Source organism: Carettochelys insculpta, chromosome 6 (genome assembly GCF_033958435.1).
Source record: "Carettochelys insculpta isolate YL-2023 chromosome 6, ASM3395843v1, whole genome shotgun sequence".
In the NCBI taxonomy this organism is placed as follows: domain Eukaryota; kingdom Metazoa; phylum Chordata; order Testudines; family Carettochelyidae; genus Carettochelys; species Carettochelys insculpta.
In genome coordinates this window covers 93,263,722-93,288,958 of record NC_134142.1, presented here as the reverse complement: position 1 = coordinate 93,288,958, position 25,237 = coordinate 93,263,722, and the positions used below count along the sequence as shown (strand labels likewise).

Sequence of the window (25,237 nt, the reverse complement as noted above, 5' to 3'; positions counted from 1 at the left end):
TAGTTTCATGATGCTTAACAGAATAGAAGAAATTTACAAACATAGCCCCCGATCCTGCAGAAATCTACAAATCTACAGAATTTTACATAGCTGGAATAATTTACATAATAACTTCAAGTTGAAATCAAAGTGCAGGGTTTTGCAAGACCGCATCCATAATAGTATGCGTGTTACACACAAGTCATTTGAACCCCACAGGTATCTAGTCATCTTGAGGGTGGGATGGTGGTGGGGAATTTAGTAACTGTTTAATTGTGCAGTGTCATCATATAACATTTTTAAACTAGAAGGTGAACACTACCATTTTAAATTGAAAATTGACATCCTTAAATAATGATTTGATGTCTTCAGTAACCAAGTGAGAGGTTATGGGTCAAAAGTAGGAATCGGTATGTGATATTCTGTGCCCTTCAGTTTGTACTAGAAATCACTAGATGGTTACAGTAGTCTTTAAGTCTAAGTCCAAAATCTACTGAAAGAAAGTGGCATGGTAGAGAGAATATAATAATCTGAAATGGCATGTGGCCACACACTGTGGTTCATTTATTTATTTTTAAAAAGTTGTTTTTCTTCAATTACCAAAATTGGTAAGCATCTTTTTGCTTTACCCTTCACCCAAAAAAAGGCGTTTCCTGAAGCACAGTGCCCCCCTACAACAATAGTGGTGCATCCCTGAGCAGTTCAAGAAATAGAAGGGAAACAATTTTCAGATATTTAAGATCCACTTCAAATTTTAGTGATGTTAGACTTCTTCAAGGAACATCACAAGAATCTTCTTACCAAAGCATCAAGCGACTTAAATAGTGGGGTTTTCACCTGGTCCTGCTGTATTCAAAGAACAATAGTTTCTATTTAAGTTTCCAGTAGGGCACAAAAAAGCAGTCAAGTAGTACTTTAAGGGCTAACCAAATAATTTATTAGGTAATGAGCTTTCATGGGGCAGACCCACTTCTTCAGACTATCTCCAGATCTGAAGAAATGGTTCTGCCCCACGAAAGTTCATCATGTAATAAATACTTTGTTAGTCTTTAAAGTGCTACATGACAGCTTTTTTGTGTTGTTAGGATACAGACTAACACAGCTACCTCTCTGTTACTTTCCGGAAGGGGTTAGCATTTAAAACAGTTTAAACTTTGGCCATAGGGATACAAACTGTTCATAAAATTGAATGAGGTCATAAGATTGTTTGTTTTCTACAGTTGTCTTTTTAGTAAATGAAGATCAGGTTTGGAATTCAGTTGATAAATTTTGTAGGCGTACTTTCCTATAAACATTTAAAAACTGAACATTTCCTTGGAATAATAGATAGGGTGACCATATTTCCCAGTGTCAAATGTGGAATGGCAGGGAGCTCCCCAGCTGTGGCTGCCAAGGAAGTGCAGCTCCCTGGCTGCCCCATGCCATGAGGTGCTAGAACAGGACTGCTGCCCCACGGGGGAGCTCCCCAGTTGCATGAGAGGTTGCCTTGTGGAGTTGGGGGAGGGAGAAGTTGGCCGGTTGCCCCATGCCACCAGGCTCTGGGAATGCTGCAAGGATGCTCTCTGGCTCCAGAGATGGCTGCCCTGTATGGGGATTCCACCCTGTAGTGGTGGTGGGGTGGCAGGGGATGCTCTCTGACTGCGGGGTGCAGCTGTGGCTCCTGGCTGTCCCACGCCTCCGCCTCTGGCAGTGGGGCTGCCGCCCCACAGGGGACCTCCCTGTCTGCCTCATGCATCTGGGAGCCTGCAATGGGGCTGCCCCCCCACAGGAGAGCTCTGTGGCTACTCCATGCTTTGGGGTGCTGGCAACAGTGTTGCCACTCCATGGAAGAGCTCCCTGTCTCTGGGGGCTCCCTAGTTGTGGAGGTGGCTGGGATGGGGTGGATTGGGCTACAGAGGAAGCTGTCCTGCGACGGGAATTGGGCTACCTCACCTCAGTGGTCTCACTGTCTGCAGGGACAGCTCAGCAGCAGGAGCGACTATATGGGACAATTAGCTTTTCTTCTTTTTTTTTTAAAGAAACGGCAGGGTGCCTACCTATAATATGGGACTGTCCTGGTGGAAACAGTATGGATGGTCACCCTAACTATAGAATATGTTTGGATTTTTTGGTTCTTAATGTATGTGTGTGAATTCCTTACGTTATCAAAATTATAGCAGAATCAGTTTAATTCTACCTTATGGTTCTCATACCTGATAAAATGTACTTATTTTAGTAATTGGTTTTCTGTTTTTGCAAATGTCTATTTTAAACCCAGCAGGTTTTTGACATTTCTGTGTATGCGTTAAAATGCCAGCAATGTGTTTGTTTTGTTTTGTTTCATAAGACATTGTGGAAATATTTTTTATAATGGGTTCTGTTTTTTAAAATAAAGTTATGCACTGTTGCTGAAGTTCTAATCCTGTTCCTTTGTGTAAATTAGTCAAAATAAAAACACATTCAGAAGGTGCTGTTCTATTAATGTATCATAGTTTTATATTGAAAGGACCACTTCTTTGAAGTGACAGAGAAGTTTAGTCTTCAGGACCATTTGATCCTTGGTGCCTCTGCTAAGATTGTCAACAAGGGTACCTGAGGGATGGTTTTTGTGATGTGACTATTTAAAACTATATTAGGAACTAGATGGAGATCATAACTGTCAAATAGTAACCGCATCCAATTAATATTGGCTTTAGCTGGACTCAGAGGATTTACCCAGAGTTGAAAACCCATCAGACCCATTACCAGTCTTTCATTAGCGCAGCCTGTCAATTTCTAACTTATATATTTTTCTCATAACAGCCATCAGAACAATCTATTTTTAGCAAAACTTTCCCATCATGGTGCAGTTACATTCATATGTTGTTTATCTGCTCTGAGTTGTAGCTCAAAACACGTGCATTTATATAAACTTTGCAAGCAGATAAAAAGGGAAGAATTAGGCTATATTTTATTTACATGATGGATTCATTTTAAAAATATTTGCAAAACAACTTGCAGAAAAATTGTTTCTTCACTGTAATCACATTCCTATTGCAGCATGCTGTGCTCAGATTCTCATATGACATCAATCCAGTTGTAATAGATACATAGTTAAGCGGTTTATTTTGGGATCTAAAACTACTCTAAGAATAGGGTAGCTCTTCTTTCAACGGGAAAGGAAAGATAAATTAAAACATGAAACCAAAAAAGGAGAAATGGAGGAAAGAAGACAGGAGAAAACATGTAAGAAAGAAACATGAGGGTGGAAAAAATAAAATAAATGTATGTGCAGGAGATGCAGGCAGTGGAAAATAGATGAAGGGATGGCTGTTACAGATTTTGTAAGAAGAGTATCCATGATGGTGAAAAACATGATATGACACGCTGGAAGTTTGACAAGTATCAGAGGGGTAGCTATGTTGGTCTGCATCCACAAAAACAGTGAGAAGTTCTGTGGCACCTTACAGACTAACAGATTTATTGGATCATAAGCTTTCGTGGGCAAAGACCCACTTTGTCAGATGCATCGACTTCAAACTAGAAGTTTGAAGTCTTAAATTTTAGGCTGCCAAAACAGCATCTGAAGAAGTGAGTTAACTCACGAAAGCTCATGCTCTAAACTTTTCTGTTAGTCTATAAGGTGCCACAGGACCCTTCGTTGCAAAACAGGCCTAAGTGTTTTATGATACATGATTTTCCTTGCAAAAAGCCTGTAGGTTTAACTCTAAAGGATGTTTATTTGTCTCATAAAGTTTCTTCATTTTAGTGCAGTAGTATTGGAGACATAAAAGCAGTATTTCATTTCAGTGTCAACTAGATTTTACAGTCTGCATTCTATTTTCAAAAACAGTTAAATGTTTAGTCTTAGAAGGGTTTTTTCTTTTCTTTTTTTAATAGTGATCTCAGGCATAAAATAACAGTACAGTAGTAACAAGTTGGGTTTGGTTTGGTTTTGCCTAATGAGGGTAATTTGCAAAGCTACACTTCTCATAATGAAAATTATATCTGATAAGTCTTTTTCATCTCTATTATTCACTTGCTGGTGCAGGGTGTGGGACCCATTTCATCAGAGCACTTCCAGCCCACATCATTAAACATTAAATATTGAGGCCATTGGAACTAAGCACATACTCAAAGTTACACATAAGTTTAAGAGTTTGGGGGTAGAAGTGGTTTGTTTAATTGGGATCATATTTCCCAACTATCAGGTGTGCCAGATAAGTCTGTAATAGTTTTAAACCTCCTGCTATTTAACAATCTCGAAAGGTCTTCATAATGTTTTAATTGTTTTACTGCACAAATAAGCAGAAGCACTATAAGAACCTGATGAGGGAGTATCCACAGGAAGTTATAGTTATCTTATAAAATGGAAATTAAATAATTGTATGATCTCTGTAAAGTTATCCCATAAAATTATTGGGGGTACTCCCAAATCAGGTCCTTATGTCTGTTCATTTTCTTCCCATGTAGCAGTTGACATACCTATTAAATGACCTAGTTAAAACTTCCATGCAGTATAGTTGTAGTCCTGTTGATGCCAGGATATTAGATAAAATGGGTGAGGTAATATCTTTTCTTAGGCCAACTGGTCCCTTACAGTATGCACTAATACTTATGTTAAACATTCTCATCCTCCTTGGCTGGGGCTTCACTGACCTGTTCTCCTGGCATGCTCATGCTAATGAGCAGTCTCACAATTGCAAATGGATGCTCATTAGTATAATCCCCAGGCTAATTAGCATGCCACAAAAAAATCTCCCTGCTGGCAGAGGCTGCTCCCTGCATTCAACAGGCTGTGTAGACCTACCTCTGCCAGCTAAAAACCCCTCTGTCGCTAGCTTCTTATGCCTGAATTCAGGTCAGTGTCGATCCTCGCCCTTCTGTTTTGCTGCTTGGAGTTCCTTTCCCAGACCTGAAGAAGAGCTGGGTATGGCTTGGAAGTCTTTCTTTGTCACCAACAGAAGCAGGTCTAATAAAAGATATTATTTTATTCTCCTTGTTTCTCTAGTTCAGTAGTCCCCAAACTGGCTTGAACATTGCAGCAGGCTGCTGTGGGGCCCAGGTCCATCCTGATGAGGGGGCAAGGAGGGAAAGCCGCTCACCCCCTGGCTCTGCTCTTGTGCCCTGGGCTGCAGCCCCTGGGCTTTGCTCTCAGGACCCCTGGCCTCAAGTTCTGCCTCCAGGCACCACTGGTCGCCTCTGGTTCAGACCACAGCTCCGCTCCCCAGTCACAGTTAGTTGCTCTGTTCTATGATCCACACTCAGGCCTGCCCTGCAACTATTCCCTCTAGACCTACATCCCCATTTCTGCCTCCAGCTCTGCTTTTAGTCCTAAATCCTTGCTGAGTCAGTGGAGGGAGGATGCAGATACTTTACACAGGAGGACATGCAAATAGGCTTCCTTGACATGGATCCCTGGCCCTATTAGTTCTGTGAACAGGGTACTAACTTTATATGGAGAACTGTGGGAACAATATTTCACTATTTTTAAAAAATTCTTTTACCTAATTTCTAACACTTATACTACAGAAGCCATCTCCACCACAATAGTTTTAAAAAAAAATATGTTAACTCTTTCCTTTGGGTCTCTTATTTATCAATATCTTTTTGGATTGCAGGGTTGTCAGTGCTGGTTCTATCTCTGTTTTTTATCTTGTATGACACTGATTACCTTGTGATAAACAAACAATACAAGAATACATACAGTACTACTATGTAAAATTATAAGTGCTGTGTAATAAAAGCATTTAATCCTTTGCGTTCTAAAATTAGTGCTTTTTCTTTTAAGGTATTATGAAAACATCTGACAAATATTTCTTTGAGAAAGGATGTAATTCTGTGATCAAAAAATTTTAGTTTACTGAAGGCGTTGTTACTCAGTATGATGTTATTCTTGCTCTTAATACTGTTAATATGGAATACTCATACCAGAAAAATATATAATCTAAATTTCACCCCAATTTGTGTTATACAGAATATCAAACAGAATAAAATAAGTGACACGATAACTGGAAGTGAATTTCTGACTTTGCATCACTGGCACCAGCTAACTCAAAAGCAGCAGCAAAGACCAAACTGTCATTGCCTCTTAAGGCCTCAGTTAGCTTGATATTGATGACGTTGAAAGCACCCACCTCAGTGCGTGCTACTCCTCAATCTTCACCATTACTCTTGGTATTGACTCTGGACCTATCCTCTGGTGCTAATACATCTGTCTTGTTATCCAAACTTCTATGCAGATACTAAACAGAATTAAAGGGAGAAGAGGAAGTGTGTTGCACAAGATGGACATAAGAAAAAGAAACACTGTTTTTCTTCCATTGTACTCTTTGACCCATGAGGGGTTCTAACTTCAACATACAACTGTTGTCACCTCTTCTTTAAGAGCCTGTGCTGGCACTGACCAACCTGGACTGCTCACCAGTTTGGATCACTAGTCTGATCCCTGAAGATTTCACTACCAGGGCTATTAGCCACCTTTCCACATGCTTTTCCACTGCTTGACTTCATGACTGTTGTAACTTCTCTGGTTTTGACCTGGAACCTCCTCCTCCTCTGGAGCCTACTTTCTACACCTTTAAAGACCAGCCTAGAAGGCCCTGACTCAACTTTAAGATGCGATTGCATTCCCTTTACTTCAAAGCCAGGGATGTATCATATTCAAGGCCATATTCAGCTCCTCATAGTGCTCTATGTACTGTACTCTGTGGCACCACCTCTTTAGGTCAGCTGCAATATTGACATGAGCATGATGCAACTGCACCTTCTACTGTGATTTAAAAAAAAAAAAAAAAAAAAGAGAGCGAGCACCATGAGGCTGTATCCCAGCATTATACCAAAAGAAGTCTCCAAATTCCATATCTAAATCTATTTACCTGTCCGTATTCTTCTCCAGCCCTTTGTTCCTATCCAGAATAAACTCTTCTTCATAGCTTAGTGTGGATTTTTTTAAGCTTTAAGCGACCATTCGGTAATTTGATGCTGCATTACCAAACGGATACTTTCTAAACTGGATTAGTAATGTATAGAATGTTGTTGCATTTTAGCTAGGAAACAGTATCACAGGAATCACTGCCTCATAAATGGTGTGCTTCAGTCAAATTCTGCTGGAAGAGTTATGAAAAGAAGCAGCTTTGAGTTTAGTGTACATGATGGGTGTCCAAGCTTTTGGCTTGCCTGGGCGACATTGAGTGAAGAGGAATTGTCTTGGGCCGCATATAAAATATATAATATAGTTAATGTATATAAATCACATAATAATGTTAAAAGTTTACAATCTTGTGGGGCCGCATTACTAGCTGTCCAGGGCTGTGGGTTGGACATGCCTGGTGTACATATTCACCATGTTACTCTGTGGATTTAACATCTGTGTACCAATGCCCAAAGTGAAATGTTATATGTGTAAGAAGCACACGGGATCTTTTTAGAGGGATAAGGCAACAAAACCATGTTTGTTGAGAATACAGCACTATCATATTATATGCATATAATATACTTAGTTTACACACTCTCTCTCTCTCTCTCTCACACACCCACCCACCCACCATCTTGTGGTTGCCTATAGTTACCCAGAGTTGCTCACTCTAATCCATTGGCCAGATGGGTTAGAGGTGAGTGTGGAGCCAGGTTCTGTTGATCCAGATCAATGCTCTGATGTTGATGAGAAGAACCCAACTCTTTAGTGGCAACAAAGGGTCCTGTGGCACCTTATAGACAAACAGAAAAGTTTTGAGCATAAGCTTTCATGAGCACAGACTCACTTCATCAGATGCTGGTCTTGGAAATCTGCAGGGCCAGCTATAAATAAGAAAGCTCACGAAAGCTCATGCTCAAAACTTTTCTGTTAGTCTGTAAGGTGCCACAGGACCCTTCGTTGCTGTTATAGATCCAGACTAACATGGCTACCCCTCCGATACTTAACTCTTTAGTGGTGCACACATCTTTTATAGCTTTTAGTCCGCAGTCCTAGTTCTGTCCCACTGCCCCAGGCACTGAGAGTCACCAGTCAGTGGCAGATGGGTTAATCCTTTCCTAAGGCCCAGGTTTCTGTGTGACTCATCACCTAGGGGTGGGAGTTAATCTTCCTCTCCATGTGGGTTATCGCTGCAGAATTCACTTTCCATTGTTCTTCAGCCACCAAGTCTTTGTTGGCTCCAGAGGCTAACTCAGTAAGCATCCACATTCACACTTTCAGGTGGATCTCACACATACCCATTCTCATTCAGACAGCCCAAGGTTTACAGGCTAGTACAAACAGAACATAGCCCTCAAAATGGAGTCTTACATACAATATGGAGTTTCAAAGTGGTACAAAGTTCCTTTGAAAAGATACAGGGTAATAAAGGGAAATACAAAGATACATGGTAAAGCAAAGTTTCCATACTATCCCAGGTTGCTACAGAGTGGTGCTATAATTAATTTGTTAGTTAAGTATTAAACCAACCATCGTTCTTCTTGCTAATTTCCCAGGCTACGCCTACACTAGAGGGTTTTTTCAACAAAACCAGTGTTTTGTCGACTCACCTGTTGAGTGTCCATACTAAACCTGTGTTCTGTTGGCGTACTGTTGACAGAACTTGATGCTTTTGTCAACAGCCTTCTGCCTCTCCCCCAGGAGGCAGAACGCCTTTCTCCATAGAATCTGTTGACAAAAAATGTCATGTGTTTGCTCTGAGGGGGTGCTCTGTTGACAGACATGGCTTCCTGGTCACTGGGCAGTCCTGTCTGCTGTGTTTCCAATCAGTCATTCTGTTGAGAGAGGGCAGGGCAGTCCAGCAACTCTTTGCAACAACAGAGTGGATCACTTTGATCCGCTTTTGTGTGTGGATGCACACTGTCAGCAGAAATTTTGTTGGAAGATCTCTTCCAACAGTGACTTCTGTTGACTGATCATGATAGATGTAGGCCCCAGAGACTACATACCGGTAACTGTTGTTCTTTGAGAGTTGTCTCTGTGCATTCACATTGTTTTTACCCTGTGCCTCAGAGTTCTGTGTAACACTGGGACTCTGCAGGTAGGAAGAACTGAAGCTATTTGGGGAAAGGCAATGCACTTCCTTTAATAGAGTAGGTGTTGATCTAGCTGATGTACAACATGCTTGATGGACGCCAAAAGAGACATGGCTTTTCAAGATGGTTTTACAGTTTTCCATATCCCACAATTGTGAGTGTATGGAGACAGCACTCAACAATTTTTGTAAGTAATCTCCCTTTACATTTTGAATATTGAGAATCTACAAACCAAAATTTAGACTGTGGGAACAGTGTTCAATATAAGAACTCATCTGTTTATCAATAATGATTTGCAAAAGTACCTTGGGGAATAGATTGATTTGTTTATAAATTTGCCACATCAACATTTATCTGTCAAGTGTTTGTTATTTCCTGCTGTGATGCCTTTCAAAGCTGCATTCTCTGGCTAGTGAACATAAACTGTAAATTCTCTGATAAGTTGCAGCTTTCCTGAGACCAATAAAAGCATAATCAGAATCCAAAGCATAGACATTTTGTGCAATAAGTAAGAGCTCTATCTTTTAAACCAAGTATGGTGAGTAATTAGGAAGGAATCTCAGAAAAGAAATTTTGTCATTTCTCCAATCTCTTTTGTCATTCTAAATTTATTTTCAGTTACAAACTGAGGAGCAGGCAAGCATAGTTGTAAATAGAGATTTCTGGTCCTCAGTGGTTCTCTTAACGGTAGCAGGATAAACACAGATTTATTGCCATCCAGTAGCTATTTCCACATGAATTCCTCCTTACCAATACTACACGTGAGTTCTAGTAACCTTGGATGGTGGTGGTCTTCCTTTTTTTTCTTCTCAACCAAACTGGCTGTTGCACTACTCTAATGATCTATTTGGATATACAAATAATATATTTTCCTCTTTGTGTAGTTGTAAAATTGAGCTCAACTTTTAAAATGTATTTATTGCTGTTACTGCTTCTGATAATTACCCAGACTTTGGATGATCGCTTCATTATTTTTTGTTGTATAAGAAAAAAAAAACTCTTTAGATCAGACCTGGATCAGGGTTCAAAGATGGTAAAATGGCAGCTGTGGAGATGTTTGTTGTGGTGTGTGTGAAGTCTGAGAATTGTGATGGTTAACAGTATGTTTTAACCCTTGCATCAGCAGGTTTAATGAAAAAGTTTTGTCATAAAAATAAGTTTTCAACAAAATGAAAATGCATTTTGTATAAGCCTGCAGACAACACCACAGTATTAACTTACCCTTTCCAGGGACTGTCATACCTCCTCTGCTCGTCTTCTCTTTCTCACCATTCTTCTCTGCCTGAGAATTTTGCACCCCATAGTGCATGTGCAGAGGAAAAAAAGGAATGATGTTATGAACACTTTGTGCCCCTGCACAAGCAGAGATCCCCTGGATTCAGTTCCTTCTGTCTAAGTATTGGGCTGGAGGGTGTGTATCAATGTTCCCTCTAACTTTTTCTATCCATGGGTGGGATAAATTTTGTTGTGTGCACCCAGGCATGTGTGGATGTGCACTCTCAAGAGAAACACATGCTGTCCTCTTTGGGTGGCTCTGCTAATCAACTGGGTGGCACCTGAATCTTTCCTGGGTTGCCATCCAAGCCCTCAGCTTACATGGAACACTGGTGTGTGTAGCCTTAAATTGCAGAATATAGCTCAGGTTCCTTCCCGAAACTTCACACACAGATGCTCGTGTCCATGTTATTTTCCTCAAAATTGGGGCCTTGAAACTGGTTTGCTTTGTAAACCAAAATCTTTCATTTTGTATTAGTTTTTGATTTGGAAACAACAAACTACATATAGGACAATGTTTCATAATTTTTAATGTAAAATTATTATTCAGTTTGATCTGTTATTGTTCACCTTAAAAAAAGCCCAGGATGTGTAAGTAAGTTAGTTGTAAGTTCAGGATAATAGTCCTCCCCACATAACTGGGAAAAAACTGTTTTAGCTGTCTGGCTTCTCATAGTGTCGTTCCATTTCAGAGTAGTGTAGTTTCAGATTTTATTTCAATGTGTAGGGACCGTGTGAGGTGAGTCTCTGAATTCTAATGCCCAAATACACTTAAAAACAAGAGACAACTAACCGGTCAGACTTTCTGAAGAAGAAATATTTGCTCAGTGCAGAAATATTATTTGTATGTTCACTGAAATATGTTATGACAGTATTTTGGGGATTACTTAAATAATTCTTTATCCAGTGGCTTATGAAAGCAAAATAATTATCTGAAACATGAAATAGAAGTTGAAATAATTTGTTGTTAGCTTGGAGCCAAGAGGAAGTGTGCTTGAATAAGTAATCTTAATGTGTAAAAATGTTATTTTAAATATGGTACATAAGAAAAAATGGGGGCGTATTCTGTGTAAGACGAATTTTTCACATATTTTGGGGGGTTTTTTCCTCCAGCAAGAGCCAATACCAAATTCTTCAAAGGATCTATAAATCCCCCATTGTGGAAAATTCTTCTGTAATATGCCTCTAATAGAAGTTTCTTCTTAACCCAGGGTAGTGAATAATTACTTTTGTGAATTGTTCATAGTTATGAACTTTATTGTATTGATTTTTATCCTAGCTAGAGGAACTGTGGATATTTTTATCCATATACATCTCTAATATTTTTTTACTCCTACTAACCTTTTTGCTCCAAATAGTGTCAATGGATTTCAGAGGATGATAATATTTTGGATTAGAAAAACATTTTCTTTTATCAGTTATGAGTTTGCCTTTAATTTCAAAGGATATTCTCTTGGTCTTGTATCATGAAAGTAGAGCAATACAATCATCTGATTGATCTATTTTCTAACTTTTATTATTTTATGTAATTTTAGAACATTACCTGTCATTCCTGTTCTCTTTAAACTAAATAGTCTTAATCAAATTTCTTCTCATGTTGAAATCTCTCTAAGCCTTTAATATATTATATTATCCTTCTTTGGGCATTTTCTATTTGCTGTATCCTTTTTCAGATGGGGTCACCAAAACTGAACACAGAATTCAAAAGTGAGCACACTATTCAAGGTGAGGGAATACCACCAGTTTTTATGTAAGGCATAATAATTTCAGTTTTTTCTCTTTTTCTTATTACCTGCTAATATCTTGTTTGCATTTTAAATTCTTACTGCTTATTTGAGCAGATACTTTTACTGAAGTATTCACAAAGAAAATCTAGGTCTTTTCCTTGGAAAAATTAGTTATTTAGAACCCACTGATGTGTGTGAGTAATCCATATTTCTTGCACTGTACATTACTGTGCACTTATCTTCAGTGTGTGGCCTGCTATCATGTTGCTCAATAGCTTCGCTTTGTTAGGTCATTCTGAAGTTTCTCATGGTCGTCTTCAGACTTCAAAGATATTGCATCATCTACCAACTTTGCCATCATTCAGCTCATCCCCTTTCAAAATCATTTGATCTGTGTCTGTGTTGAATAGTGACCATTTCATTCCTGTGTTTTTTCCATCTCTTAAGCATTTTTTGAGTCAGTTTTACTTTTTGCCCTGCTAACTGTTTGTTCAATGCTTCTGAAAATTTCAACTAAATGTATAGCCACCAAGTTAAATTTAATATGCATTTAAATCTCTAAAATATATCAAATGTGGAGCAGGAGTTGATCCAAGCAAACATAAAGATACTTTAAAAAAGTGGAAATCCCTCAAGTGGTGGCTGTTGAAAAGAGCAAGCAGGTAGAACTTAATGCAGTGCCTCTCGCAAATTTCACATTTGCTTGCTGCTGGGAAGGTTGCCATGTCCTGGGCAGCTTTAAGTTGGAAACAGTAGTCTGTTCTCCTGGTAGACAAGCACAGTCTTATGTGGACTAACACACCTGTCCGTGTGGGAGAACCATGTTCACATTCTGATTGCAGATTGTATTTCCCCAGGAAACTTTATTATGGAAACTGATGGTAACCTACTTGTGTTATGACAACAATGGCTGCCAAAGTGTGGGGAGGAAGCAGTTCCAGGACCTGGAAACTTAAAAGTGTCTAAGGGCTCCCAGCTGCTGGCACCATTGCAGCATCTGTGGCACATGAGCTGATTATCACTGGCATGCGATGGGAGCTCAGCCCTGACTTTCTTCCCCTCATGCAGCCAGCAGCCTGGCTGGGGCCAGAGCCCCTGATGGCCCCTACGCAGCAGAGGCGGGAGGGAACCCGCACTGCAGCATGGAGCGGGGACTGGAGCCCCTGTTATAGCATGGGGTTGGGGCCATAGTTCCCACCACAGGACCCTGCTGGAGCTAGGGCCCAGAGTCAGCATTTTTTGTAAGTGTGGATGGAAAAAACATTTCAGATCCCAGCAAGAAATGGCCCTTTTTATTTTCAGGTTAATCCTTGATGAAACAATGCTGGGATCACAAGAAGGCTACTTTGCCATCTGTAAATAGGACTATAACTGACTTTAAAAAGCATCACAGGCACTTGGATTGTACATAGAGGTCAAAAGGTCAAATTTCAGCACTTAGCGTCAGAAAGGTTGCTAACCCCTGGTTTACAGCCACCTGTCCTGGGTCTCAGTGCTATGTGCTGTTTATGTGGCTGTAGTTTACCCCTACCTATCTTCTAAGAGCCCAGTAAGCAGTGGAAGTGCTGGTAATGCTGCTAAACCATATGAACCTCCTGTCGTTTGGCAACTTCTCTAATTCGGCACTGGTCAGGTCCTGAGGGTGCTGGAATAGAGAGATTGAATCTGTACTAAAGGCATGGTCTCCTATGATTTGTCTTCTCTCCCCTCTGCCACATGAGTCATTCTGCTTTGAAACTGATGGTGCCAGGACAGCTGGCACCTTAATCTAATTTCCATGGGTAATTCGTAAGTGCAAGTATTTTTTTGTGTCATGAGTAGTTTAAACTATGACACATGAAATTTTGGAAGTCTTGAAACAATTTTACAATACAAATAACAAGCAGTCCTGCAGCACTTTGTAGCACCTGAGTGATTAACAAATTTGTTAGATCATGAATTTTCATGGGTATAACCCACTTCAATTTTTTTTTTCATTTTAAAGAGTGAAGACAGTTTTCTGCTCAAACTTAATTTTTAAATGGCTAATAATGAAAATTGTGTGCCTCAGAGTATAATTGTGTTAAGACATTTGTTCCTTTTAAAAGTAATGGACCTATTTAAAATGAACACATAGAAAATAACTCAATTAAAAATAGTTTTTCTACCAACATTTTTGTTTTCCTAGCAACATAGTGAGCATGTGATACTCCAGCCTTATTAAGAGACAATTTTGAGTGAGACAGAGAAGAAGCGGATGTTTTAAAATGTATTTATTTTATTGAGACAGCAAAGTTTAAAGTACAGTGGAATAACAGCTGACCATGTTAATCTTTCTGGACTTTAGCTGTTTGGAGATGTTTTTACTTGGGTACCCTACTAGCCTGTCAGGCAGCCAATTTTGGGAACACATTTATTTTCCATTCTTCTAGTAACAGATGCTGACAAGTGAAGGATTCTCCTTTTCTGTCTGATCATGCCCACTGTGATTTATTAGAATTTTTTATATAGTTTAAAGTAGTACCTGTGGAAAAACTCACAGATAAGTACATTTGGGACCTTAGTGTGAGCTTTCTTTCTCTGTTGTACCTCAGCACCTCTCCTCTCTCTCTCTACTTATCCTCAGAGGAAGGCCTACAGACTGACTGACGTGTGGCTATTTTGGTTAAGATACTATGAAAGATTAAATAAAACATATTTTAATATAGTTTCAACAGATGCATTTGTTAAATTCACTATATTCATAAGCTCTGTAGTCATTATGACTTTTCAAGTTTGTAACCTGATATGATACCCAGTAATATATGGGGTGTTGTCCACACGCCATTTGGGGATGTAGACATTTCTTCTATCACTATTTCTAGTCTTGTGGCATGTAGGTATTTTTAATTTATTGCTCAGCTGCCAAAACCACCAATGTTTATTGCAGTATCATGACCTAACATATTACAGAAAAGCATTTAATATTTAGCATTTCTAAACATTCAGCATGTTCCAATCTCTGCATGCTGTAGAAGACAGTCTTTGAGAAGTAATGCAGTAGCCCACTACACAGAAGCTTTATCCTACAGGCTGCCAGTGCTGAAAGTGTACACAAGGTTTGTAGTGAACATAGGCAAAATAAAATCACTGAGATTAGTTTGAAGTTTTAATTTTTAGTTTTTGGTAGCAAGTACCTTTAACTGGGAGGATAAACAGTAAGGGGCCAGGCAGAGGGGAGACATCCTGGAGCTGAATACATTGCTGTGTTTACCATGTCAACTGGTGGGCTTTGGTTTCCTGGACCACAGGTGCTATTTTGGGAAAAAATGGGATCCATCTGACCAAGAAGGGGAAGAGCATCTTTGAGTACTGACTTGCCAACCTAGTGAGGAGGGCTTTAAGCTAGATTCCAGTGATGCAAGTGACAAAAACCCACAGGAAGGTATAACAAAAAGGCATCTTTGAGAAAGTGATGTGGGAGTGCTGGAGTGGGAAAATTACAGTTGGGTCAAAGGAGCAATGAAAAGGAAAACAATGGAGAATTCTGCACAACATTTGAGATGTGTATGCACAAATACAAGAAATATGGGGGATAACGAGGAAAAAAAGGAAGTACTGGCATGTAAGCTAAATTGTCTTAATTGGCATCATTGAGGTGGGTTGGGTAAGTCCAACGATTGGAATATTGATGTAGAAGGGGTCATGGCTTGTTCAGGAAGAAGAGGTAGGGCAAGAGGTGTTGCATTGTGTATCAAGAATATATAAAGAAAGAGTTGGGAGGCAGAGCTGTTATATGTAAATAAATAGAATTGGCAGAATCTTGCTCAGGGATAAGGCAATATGCTGAGTTTACTGTGAATGCGGAATTCATTTACTGTCCATAGCTACTAAAATTATCCACCACACACACTCAAGGCAGATCTACAATACAGGGGAAGGTCAAATTGAGGTTTGCAATTCCTTCCACATTCATAATGTAGCTGGGTTGATGTACTTTAATTCGGGTTTCTGAGCAGTCTCCACTAAGGAAGGTGGAAAGGAGAGTACATTTCCCTTACTTCTAACAGGGGCCAGGAACACCAGCACTGAGGCAGGCACCTTGTAAGTTTGATTTAGCATGTCCCTCCTAGGCAGGCCTAATCAAACTCCAGAAGATGAACTGCAGCATGGTTGATCTTCCCTGCAGTGAAGATGTACCCTCATACACACACAGTTCTATGGGTGGGATATAATTATCAACCTCAGTTGCTCATGCTAGTCCACTGTCCAGGTGGTCTAGACGTGAGGTGGGGCACTGGGTTGGGTTGGTGCGCATTGATGCTCCTGGAGAATAGTTGTAAAACTAAAAGACCCAGCCCTGTAGTTTTGCACCTCTCTTTTTATATTTTAGTCCCTAGAGCCTGTCCTGTTCGACTGTCCCAGGGCCATGTATATCCATGAATCATCAGTGGTAGCTGAGACTTTGAGCTTCGTTTCTTGATGGGGCTTTTGTCTCTCCCTTTCTTGGGTGGGTTCTTTTACAGGGCTTGCCTGTGGTTGTCCTTGACTATGAAGGTGGAGTTGGCAGCTGGTCACTGGGAGGGGCTGGTGTTGGGCCTGATACCCCTTGCACATTCACACACTTAACTAAACATAATTAAGACAGCACAGAGTTTAAAGTTCAGTTACAATATGAGGTCGCATCTAGTTACAGTGTAGTAACAGTTTAAAATGGGGTTTTGGTTACGGTATATAAAAAAGTTACAATAACAGATTCTGCAAAGGCAATTAACAGGCTGCTAACAAATTTATCTAAAAGTGATTAACACAGTTTCTGTTATAAAATTTCTTTTAAAAAAAAAGTCCACAGTTCATTAGGTTACATAATGTCAATTAATTAAAAAGAGTGATTTCATCCTTTAGCTGTACAGAACAACTGAAAGTTTTTTGGGTGACAAAAAATGAAAAAGTTCATGGCCTGATAAGGGTCTGTTATACCACTGAATCATGGACAGGATAGATTAGGCATTATGGAACAAATAATATCAAAACACAAGACTTTGTAGTAACAGAGAATTTTCACTACCCAGATATTAGTCAGAAAAGGTATATGATACAACAGAATATTTGTAATAAATTCTTGCATGTATTGGGGACAACTTTTTATTGTAGAATGTGGAGGAATTAACCAGGGAGACAACCATTTTAGACTTGATTCTGACTAACAGGAAGGAATTGGCTGAGAATCTGTAAGTTAAAGGGAATTTGGGTGAAAGTGATACTGAAATGATAGATTTCATGTCTTCAGGAACGGAAGGAGTGAGGACAGCAGAATAAGGTCAGTGGAATTAAAAAAGAGCAATTCATCAAATTCAGAGAATGGTAGGTAAGACCCTATGATGATCAAAATATAAAGGATAAAGGAGTTCAGGACATCTGGCAGTTTCCAAAAGAAAGATAAGATAAAACACACAACAGTTATCCCAATGGATAATTGTGTAGAGGTAGGCAGACTAAAAAGAGTGAGTAGTAACGGAGAGAAAGCCATGCTAGTCTATATACTATCAAAATAAAAAAGCAGTAAAGTAGCACTTTAAAGACTAACAAAATAATTAATTAGGTGAGCTTTTGTGGGACAGACCCACTTCTTCAGACTATAGCCATACCAGAACAGATTCAATATTTAAAGCACAGAGAACCAAAAATAGTAATCAAGGTTGACAAATCAGAAAAAAAAATATCAAGGTGAGCAAATTAGAGAGTAGGGGGTGTGGGGCAGGGAGGTCAAGAATTAGATTAAGCCAAGTATGCAAAAGAGCCCCTATAATGACCCAGAAAATTCACATCCCAGTTCGACCCACATGGAATTAAAATTCCACACATTAACACGTGGTTTGAACCAGGATGTGAATTTTCTGGGTCATTATAGGGGCTCTTCTTTGCATACTTGGCTTGATCTAATTCTTGACCCCAGCCCCTCTACTCTCTAATTTGCTCATCTTGATAATTTTTTTTTCTGATTTGTCAACCTTGATTACTATTTTTGGTTCTCTGTGCCTTAAATATTGAGTCTGTTCTGGTATAGCTATGGTCTGAAGAAGTGGGTCTGTCCCACGAAAGCTCACCTAATAAATTATTTTGTTAGTCTTTAAAGTGCTACTTCACTCTTTTTACAAAAAAAAAAAAAGCAGTGAAGTGTGGCTGCGTAAGGAGCTCTTTTATGATCTGAAAATAAAAAAGGATGAGTACAAAAAATAGTGCGAGCATGCAGGAGCAATATTTGAAAGGCATGGATAGGCACACAGTAAGTTACACCCAGCATGGGGCATAAAAGCAAATATGAAGAGGTGCTTTAAGTACATTATGAGCAAGAAAAAGATAAAGGAGTGTATTGGTCACTATTTAGTGGGTAAAAAAGGTCTAATAATGAATGATATCAAGGAGGCTGAGCTGTGGAATCCTGCTTTGCTTCATTCTTTACCAAGGGGTTAATTATGACTAACGCTTAAAAAAAAAAAATAACAACAAGGAGAAAGGAATACAGACCAGAGTGAGGAAAGAACAGGTTAAAGAATATTTACATAAATTAGTTCCGTATTGGCTTTACCAATTTTAATATATCTGAAGCAATTTTGGAAGTCCTGGAGGGTGTGAGAGGTCTCAGAGATCTAGAAAAGGCAAGTAATAGCATGTGTCATTAAAAAGGGGAACAAAGGGGACCTGGAAAACTATAGGCCATTCAGCCTAACTTGAAAGATACTGGAACAAATTATTAAACTATTAATTTATCAGCACTTGGTGGATAAGAAGGTAATAAGTAATAGCCAATTATGGATTTGTTATAAATAAAATATGCAAAATCAATATACAGTAAAAGCCTGGTTTTCCAGTACTTAGATAACTGGTGCATTTGGTTAACCGGCACACCCAGCTGGGGCTTGGCTGCCACTGGGACAGGAGAGCGGCAAGCAGGGAGTGCTGGCTGCCTGTAGCCTGGGCCACAAGACAGAGCAGAGATGGTGCCTGGGTCCATCTTGAATAACAGGCATTTTTTTTTCCCTTGGCAATGCCAGATAATAAAGCTTGTACGGTAACTTGTATCTCTGACAGGGCTGCTAGCCTAGTTGACACAGGAGAAGTTGTAGATATATGTCTTGATTCCAGTCAAGCTTTTGACTTGCTCCCACATGACATTCTTTTAAGCAAACTAGGAAAATGTGGTCTAAATGAAATTGTTGTAAGATGGGTGCACAATTGGTTGAAAGAGTAGTTACCAATAGTTTACTGTCACACTGGAAATATGTTTCTATTAGAATCAGACAGGGATGTGTCTTGGATCTGGCAGTATTCAATACTTGCATAAAAACTTGGAGTGGAAATTTACAGATGATATCAAGCTGGGACTGGTTGCAAGCTTTTGGCAGGACAGGAGTAGAATTAAAAATGCCTTTGACAATTGGAAGAATAAATCCAAAACCAACAAGGTGAAGGTCAATAGAGGTAAGTGCAAGGTAGTACATTTAGGAGGGAAGAATTGGATGCACAACTACAAAATAGGGAATAACTGGTCAGGTAATAGTAATGATGAAAAAGATCTGGGAGTTACATATCATAAGTGGTGAGAAAGGTGGCTAATTCTGTGTGGTGTTCGCTAAATTGATTTTAATACTTCTTTGTACTGTACAAGGGCTATATGTGTATTGCCAGAGGAAATATTTTATATAGAAAATACTTACATCAAGCTTAGATCCAAAATACAGTACTTGCAGCTGTAGGAAGTTTGGACTGGGGATAGGAGGATGTTGGAAGAAAAACAGAAATGCTAAAGTTTAACTCGTGAGTAGTAATTTCTACATTCTGTGATTGCTTGTATAGTTAATGAAGTTTTGAAACTGTGCAAAGAGTCACAGCAAATTAAGACATGGTAGTGCAGAGTAGAAAATACAGGGAGATGATAACCTAAGCATAACATACAGGTATTTCATGGAAAAATCATCTCTTCAATGCTACTGTAAAAGTCTACTGTGGATTATCTTGTAAAAACCATAGTTTTATTTGTAAAGACATAAGTAGTACATTTTCGAATGACAAGCTTTTTATAGTTACCTGTACTATAATTTTTAAAGACAAAAATTCAATAACTTTATTTTACTTAATTTTCAGAGCACCAGAGATTATACTGGGGTTGCCATTTTGTGAAGCCATAGACATGTGGTCGCTGGGTTGTGTGATTGCAGAGCTATTCCTTGGGTGGCCATTGTATCCAGGAGCACTGGAATATGATCAGGTATAGTAGAAGAGCTTCACAAATGACTTTGTATTTTAAAAGAATGCACCATTTCTTTACTCTACACTAAATTCATAGAGTGATTTTGCTCATGTGAAAGATAACCAGTACTGCATTGTTTAATGGAATTAGATTATGTGAAAGAGTCCACTTAAATAATTTACCTTTGATTTTATTAAAATTTGCTAAAGGAAAATAGTAAATGTTTCAAGTATTGAGGTATTATGGTAGGCACTCTGGGTCAAATTCTCGGCTTCTATAAACTGGTGTATTCCCATCGACCCTAATGGCATTATGCCTATTAGAAGCAGCCAATAATTTGATCATATTTATACTCTGCAACGCTGTAGGTAAATATGGTTGATACAGAGACAAATAGGTGTATATCTGTCATCAAATACTACAAGTTTTCTCAAACTTTTTAACCCATCATCTGTGGGAATTAAATTCAAGATTTTGTGCAGATCCTTTCTTCGACGATATTCAATGAAGTCTCTGTTCCGTTGTGGGGTTTGTGTTCTTACTACAGAACTCTAGAATTCTGGGGTATGCCCTGTTTTACAGTTCACTCTTTGCAGTAGAGACACAGCACGTCCTATTACCTCCAAATTTCCTTCAGATTCTGAAAGTTCTTATGGCTTCTGTGTTTGAATGCAGTTTTCTGTTTCAAATCTGAGTGTTTTTTATACATTTCCTGGTAGTTTTGGGGGATGCAGGGGGAATAGAAAGTATGTGTCATTGGCATTCATAGCAATGTCAGCATGGTAAGATTCAGGGCCTCTTAGTTCCCTTCCTTATTCCCTGACGAGGTCTACAGTAAACTCTTTCCTAGTTGGCATTCTATTGTCCAGAACTCTGAAATAACTGGCATTTTAACCATGGGTAAATTTTATTTACATTTTCCCTAAGTACAGTATAGTGAAAGTAAATACAAATAAATACAGCAATAACAGTGTAAGTTGACAGTATACAATACTACTGTTAAAACAAAAAAGCAGCAAAGTAGCACTTAAAAGACTAACAAAATAACTGAAGAAGTGGGTCTGTTCCACGAAAGCTCACCTAATAAATTATTTTGTTAGTCTTTTAAGTGCTACTTTACTGCTTTTTTGTTTTGATAGTATATAGACTAGCATGGCTTTCTCTCTCTTACTAGAGAAGGACCTGATTGTGGTTTCAAAAGCATGTTTTCTGTTTTTATAACTTGGCACAGAGAAAAATCAGGCTAGTTAAGGTTAAAATGCAGATTTGAACTCACAACTAAAAGGAAGTGTAAAGAGAAAGCTATAATATGGATTCATGTATTAAACACCATATGATGTTCTTAAGCTCTACAATAATCATTCCCAACAATGTGAGTTGAGGTGAAAATATCAGTATCCATATTGGTTACCCTGTTGTGTTTTTAAGGATTTAAGTCAAATCCGTTACACTTCTTAAATATTTTGTGGAGATCCAACTTTTTAAAATTGCGGTACCTAACAGAGAACAATGTTTGTGAAATGATGTGACTATGGTGGTTGTGTTGCTCACTAATAATCACAGTTTTGAAAAGAAAGTATTTACATCTAACCACCCATCATGCCTTCTACGTTAATGGTAATGTACATGTACTTACAGTAAAATATTTTGGGTTAGAATAAAGTTATATAGCAAACCCTCGATTTAATGGACCCTGATTTAACGGGCTTCAGAAATAACTGATGCTGTCTGCCAGGCCCTTCCCCCACCCCATGCTGGTTACTCATCAGAGCTGCTGGAGGAGCCAGAGCAGCTGGGGCCACTGGACTGGAGGAGCCATGAGGTGGGGAGGGGAAAGGGTAGTGACACTGAGGTGGGGCACAGGAGCTCTCCTCTACTCCCGTGCACATACAATGTGTCGGCACCTGGCCCCTGCTGCCTGCAATGGTGCTGGACAGCAGTCTTGGTGTCTGAGGCTGCTGCCCACTGGCAGGCTGGGGCTGGCGGCCATGCTCTGCCTTCGTGTGGGCAGCTTGGAGCTGAGAGCCGCAATACTGAGCATGCCAAGAGCCTTGGGAGTTTGGAAGGAGCCAGGCTGGTGTGTGAGGGGGTGAACTGGGCAGGAGGTGGGAAGGGAAGAGGGGGTGCAGAAGACAAGATGGGCTGGGAAAGTCAGTGCATCTTCATACAATATAACCATTCAGATTTAACAGACTTTCAGCATTAACAGATGCCTCTTTCCCCTATTAGACCATTAAATCGAAGTTTACCATATACCTGATAGTGTCCACTGATGTCGAGAGAGACTTCCATTGTTCTAAAGGCCCTATATAGTGAAGGATTCCAAAGTACTTGCCAAACAATATCTTAAAATTGTACCCACTGCTGAAATGCAGCTGCCTTTCGAGTGACAAATGTATTCACTATGTAACAGCACAATTTATACAGGAAGTGAAAAAATTTCAAATACTGTACCTACTTAAAAATACAGGGACATTTTTTGGTGAGTAGAATGTGAGTAGCCAAAGGAAATTTAGCCAGAATGTGGGGAATTAACTCCTGTATCCAAAGAGGGTCTAATATTTTTATATAACACATTTGCCAAATATCTGTCATGAGAATGTTTAGAAACAATGGAGCAAAAATGAACTTTTCTTCTCACTGTGGATATATATGGTCTTGCGATTTAAACAGCATGGACATTCTTTTAATACATGTTGCAAGACTAGCATGCACCTAACCCATCCCACTGTAAAATATTGCTTGTGCTGGTACCCCATTCATCATTTCAAATATGATTTTGAATTATTAGAAGAACAGAGCAATGTATGTTAATTCCAAGGGGAAAATTGGGTGTGTAATTTTGACCTTTTCTGAATGGAACATACATCTTCCCTGAACTTATCTGTCGGGCCAATGTAGGCCTTAATAAGGGTTTGTATGAGGGGAGGAGGGTGACATTGTGAAAGAGCTCCCAGAGGGAATTCCAGGCAGATGGAGTGATGGTTATAAGGTATCTTGCAGTAGTTTTGAACTAGTAAGTAATGTAAATAAATAAAGATTTGTTGTTGATCAGTGTGTATGCTTTTTTAACTATACCAGTTCAGATGCTTGGCTATATAGGGTTGGTTTTTTTTTTTTCTGTTAAGAGGTGGAAAGTGTAGTAGAAAATGGTAAGGGGTATTTCTCTCTTATATAACAGTTGTTTGCCCACTCACAATCCTCTGTGGGTCTTTTAGTGCAGGACATTACAAAGTGCAAGCTTTTATCTTTGTGGATCATGATTTGAAAACAGGAAGTTAAGTTCCTTCTTCTTCTTTCTCCCTCAGATTCGTTACATTTCACAGACTCAAGGTTTGCCAGGAGAGCAGTTGTTAAACATGGGAACGAAAACTGCAAGATTTTTCTGTAGAGAAACAGATGCGCCATATTCTGGTTGGAGGTTAAAGGTAAGGAGTATAATTTTAATCAAAAATAGTATGCATACACACACAAAGGCCAAATTGATTTCTTATTTACAATTTGTAGATCTTATTCACAAATTTACAAAAAGATAGAATTATGTCTCCTAAGTAATCTTAGGCCAGCACTATGTACCTATATGGGTATAACCACACTGATCAGAGTGGTGAGGAATCCACACCTTGAAGTAATGTAGTTGTACACGCCTAATGCCTCTCCCAGACAGGGCTATGGCAACAGGAGATTTCCTCCTGTCAACATAACTATTGCTGTCTGTATAGCTAATCCTTCCCCCCAATGGGAGAAGCTCTTCCAGTGCATAGCAGCATCTTCACTAAAACCTTGTAGCAGAGCAGCTGTACTGTAGTGCTGTATGTGAAGACAGCTCCCCAGGCACACAAGCTTTCATTTCTCTGCTATATGAAGAATTGAGTAGTTCCTGCATTAAATCTGAGTTGAGATCCACAAAAGCTTAGGCAGTACTGAGCAAAGTACAGATAACAAACGTGGTTAAGTCTTGTTGAATAGTCATGAAATTTTGAAGCAACAGAAGCAAAATAAAGTATCATTCCATCGTAAGTTGGAGTATTTTGCTTAATATGTTCAAAATGCAAAGCAAGCATTGCTAACTTGGTGTACTGTTGGTACAGCTTTTCCTGAAATAACCTGGGCCCAAAAGACATTAATGTTCGAACTTTAAGTGCTTCAGTGTGGTTTTTTCAGGTCTCCAATTTTGATATTTGTATTAGATCTCACTTTCAGTGTGAATGGATGTGAATGTGGTTTTTTATAGGCTAAACAATTTTTCTTTTTATGTTGGCTGCAAGACAGTTCACCTGCCTGTCTCTGATAATGAACATTGTTAAATCTCCAATGCTAGATGAATCATTTTATTTTTTGCTGGAGAGGAAAAGGGTTTCTTTTTGTTTGACGTACAGAGATCACAGGTGAACTATTGCTGAATATTGCTGAATCTGGTCTAGATAATATGCAGAGGAAACTTTTACTTTTAAATACTGGTTGTGTTTTCTTTCGGGATCCTTCAAGAGACCCTAGTGCAGGATGAGGGTGAGATTCAAGTGGGACTTTGCTATCTTCACTTATGTTTTGTGTATTGTATTGAGGAATTTTAACAGAAGGTGAGGGTAAGGTATTTACCATCATTATGATGATTCTGTCATAGTACAAACTTGTCCTTTTAAGCCTGGTTTATTTTTAGGGTGTTTTATTATTTCATATCCTTTTTCTGTCACTGTAACTGTGAACAAATAAAATGAACTTCAGAAACAAAACAAAAGACCCTCACAATCCAAAAACCAGTAAGAAGAGAGAAATTGATTGTTTTATATCTATTTAAAGTGATGCTGTCATCTGCTTTAGTTTCAAAAGTTAATGGAAGGTGTCTATAGGAATACCACCAACAAATAAAAATCTTATATGTACAAAACCAAATACCAATAGGAAGGTTTTCATAGAGCAGGTTTTAGTTAGGCTTTAGCTATTTCCTCTATTGTTTGTGAACCAGCTACTGCAGTACAGCATTGTGATTTTTTTTCAGAAGTCAAGAAGTAAAATGGGCTATTTTTTGTTGTGTAAACTGACTGAAATACAAAAAGCCAGCAAAAAACAAAACAGT

The 25,237-nt window shown here is 39.0% G+C and overlaps 1 protein-coding gene across 5 annotated transcripts in view; it reads left to right on the top strand.

The window, feature by feature from the left end:
* HIPK3 (homeodomain interacting protein kinase 3) overlaps positions 1 to 25,237 on the top strand; it is a 122,703-nt gene that overhangs the window by 72,639 nt on the left and 24,827 nt on the right. For 4 of the 5 annotated variants that reach the window (XM_074997624.1, XM_074997626.1, XM_074997623.1 and 1 more), the window contains 2 exons: positions 20,055 to 20,178; positions 23,469 to 23,588. In XM_074997624.1, coding sequence (XP_074853725.1) covers positions 20,055 to 20,178; positions 23,469 to 23,588 — 244 coding nt within the window. Of the gene's footprint in view, positions 1 to 11,921; positions 11,950 to 20,054; positions 20,179 to 23,468; positions 23,589 to 25,237 lie in introns of those variants that run through there. The other variant, XM_074997627.1, reaches the window with a different exon arrangement.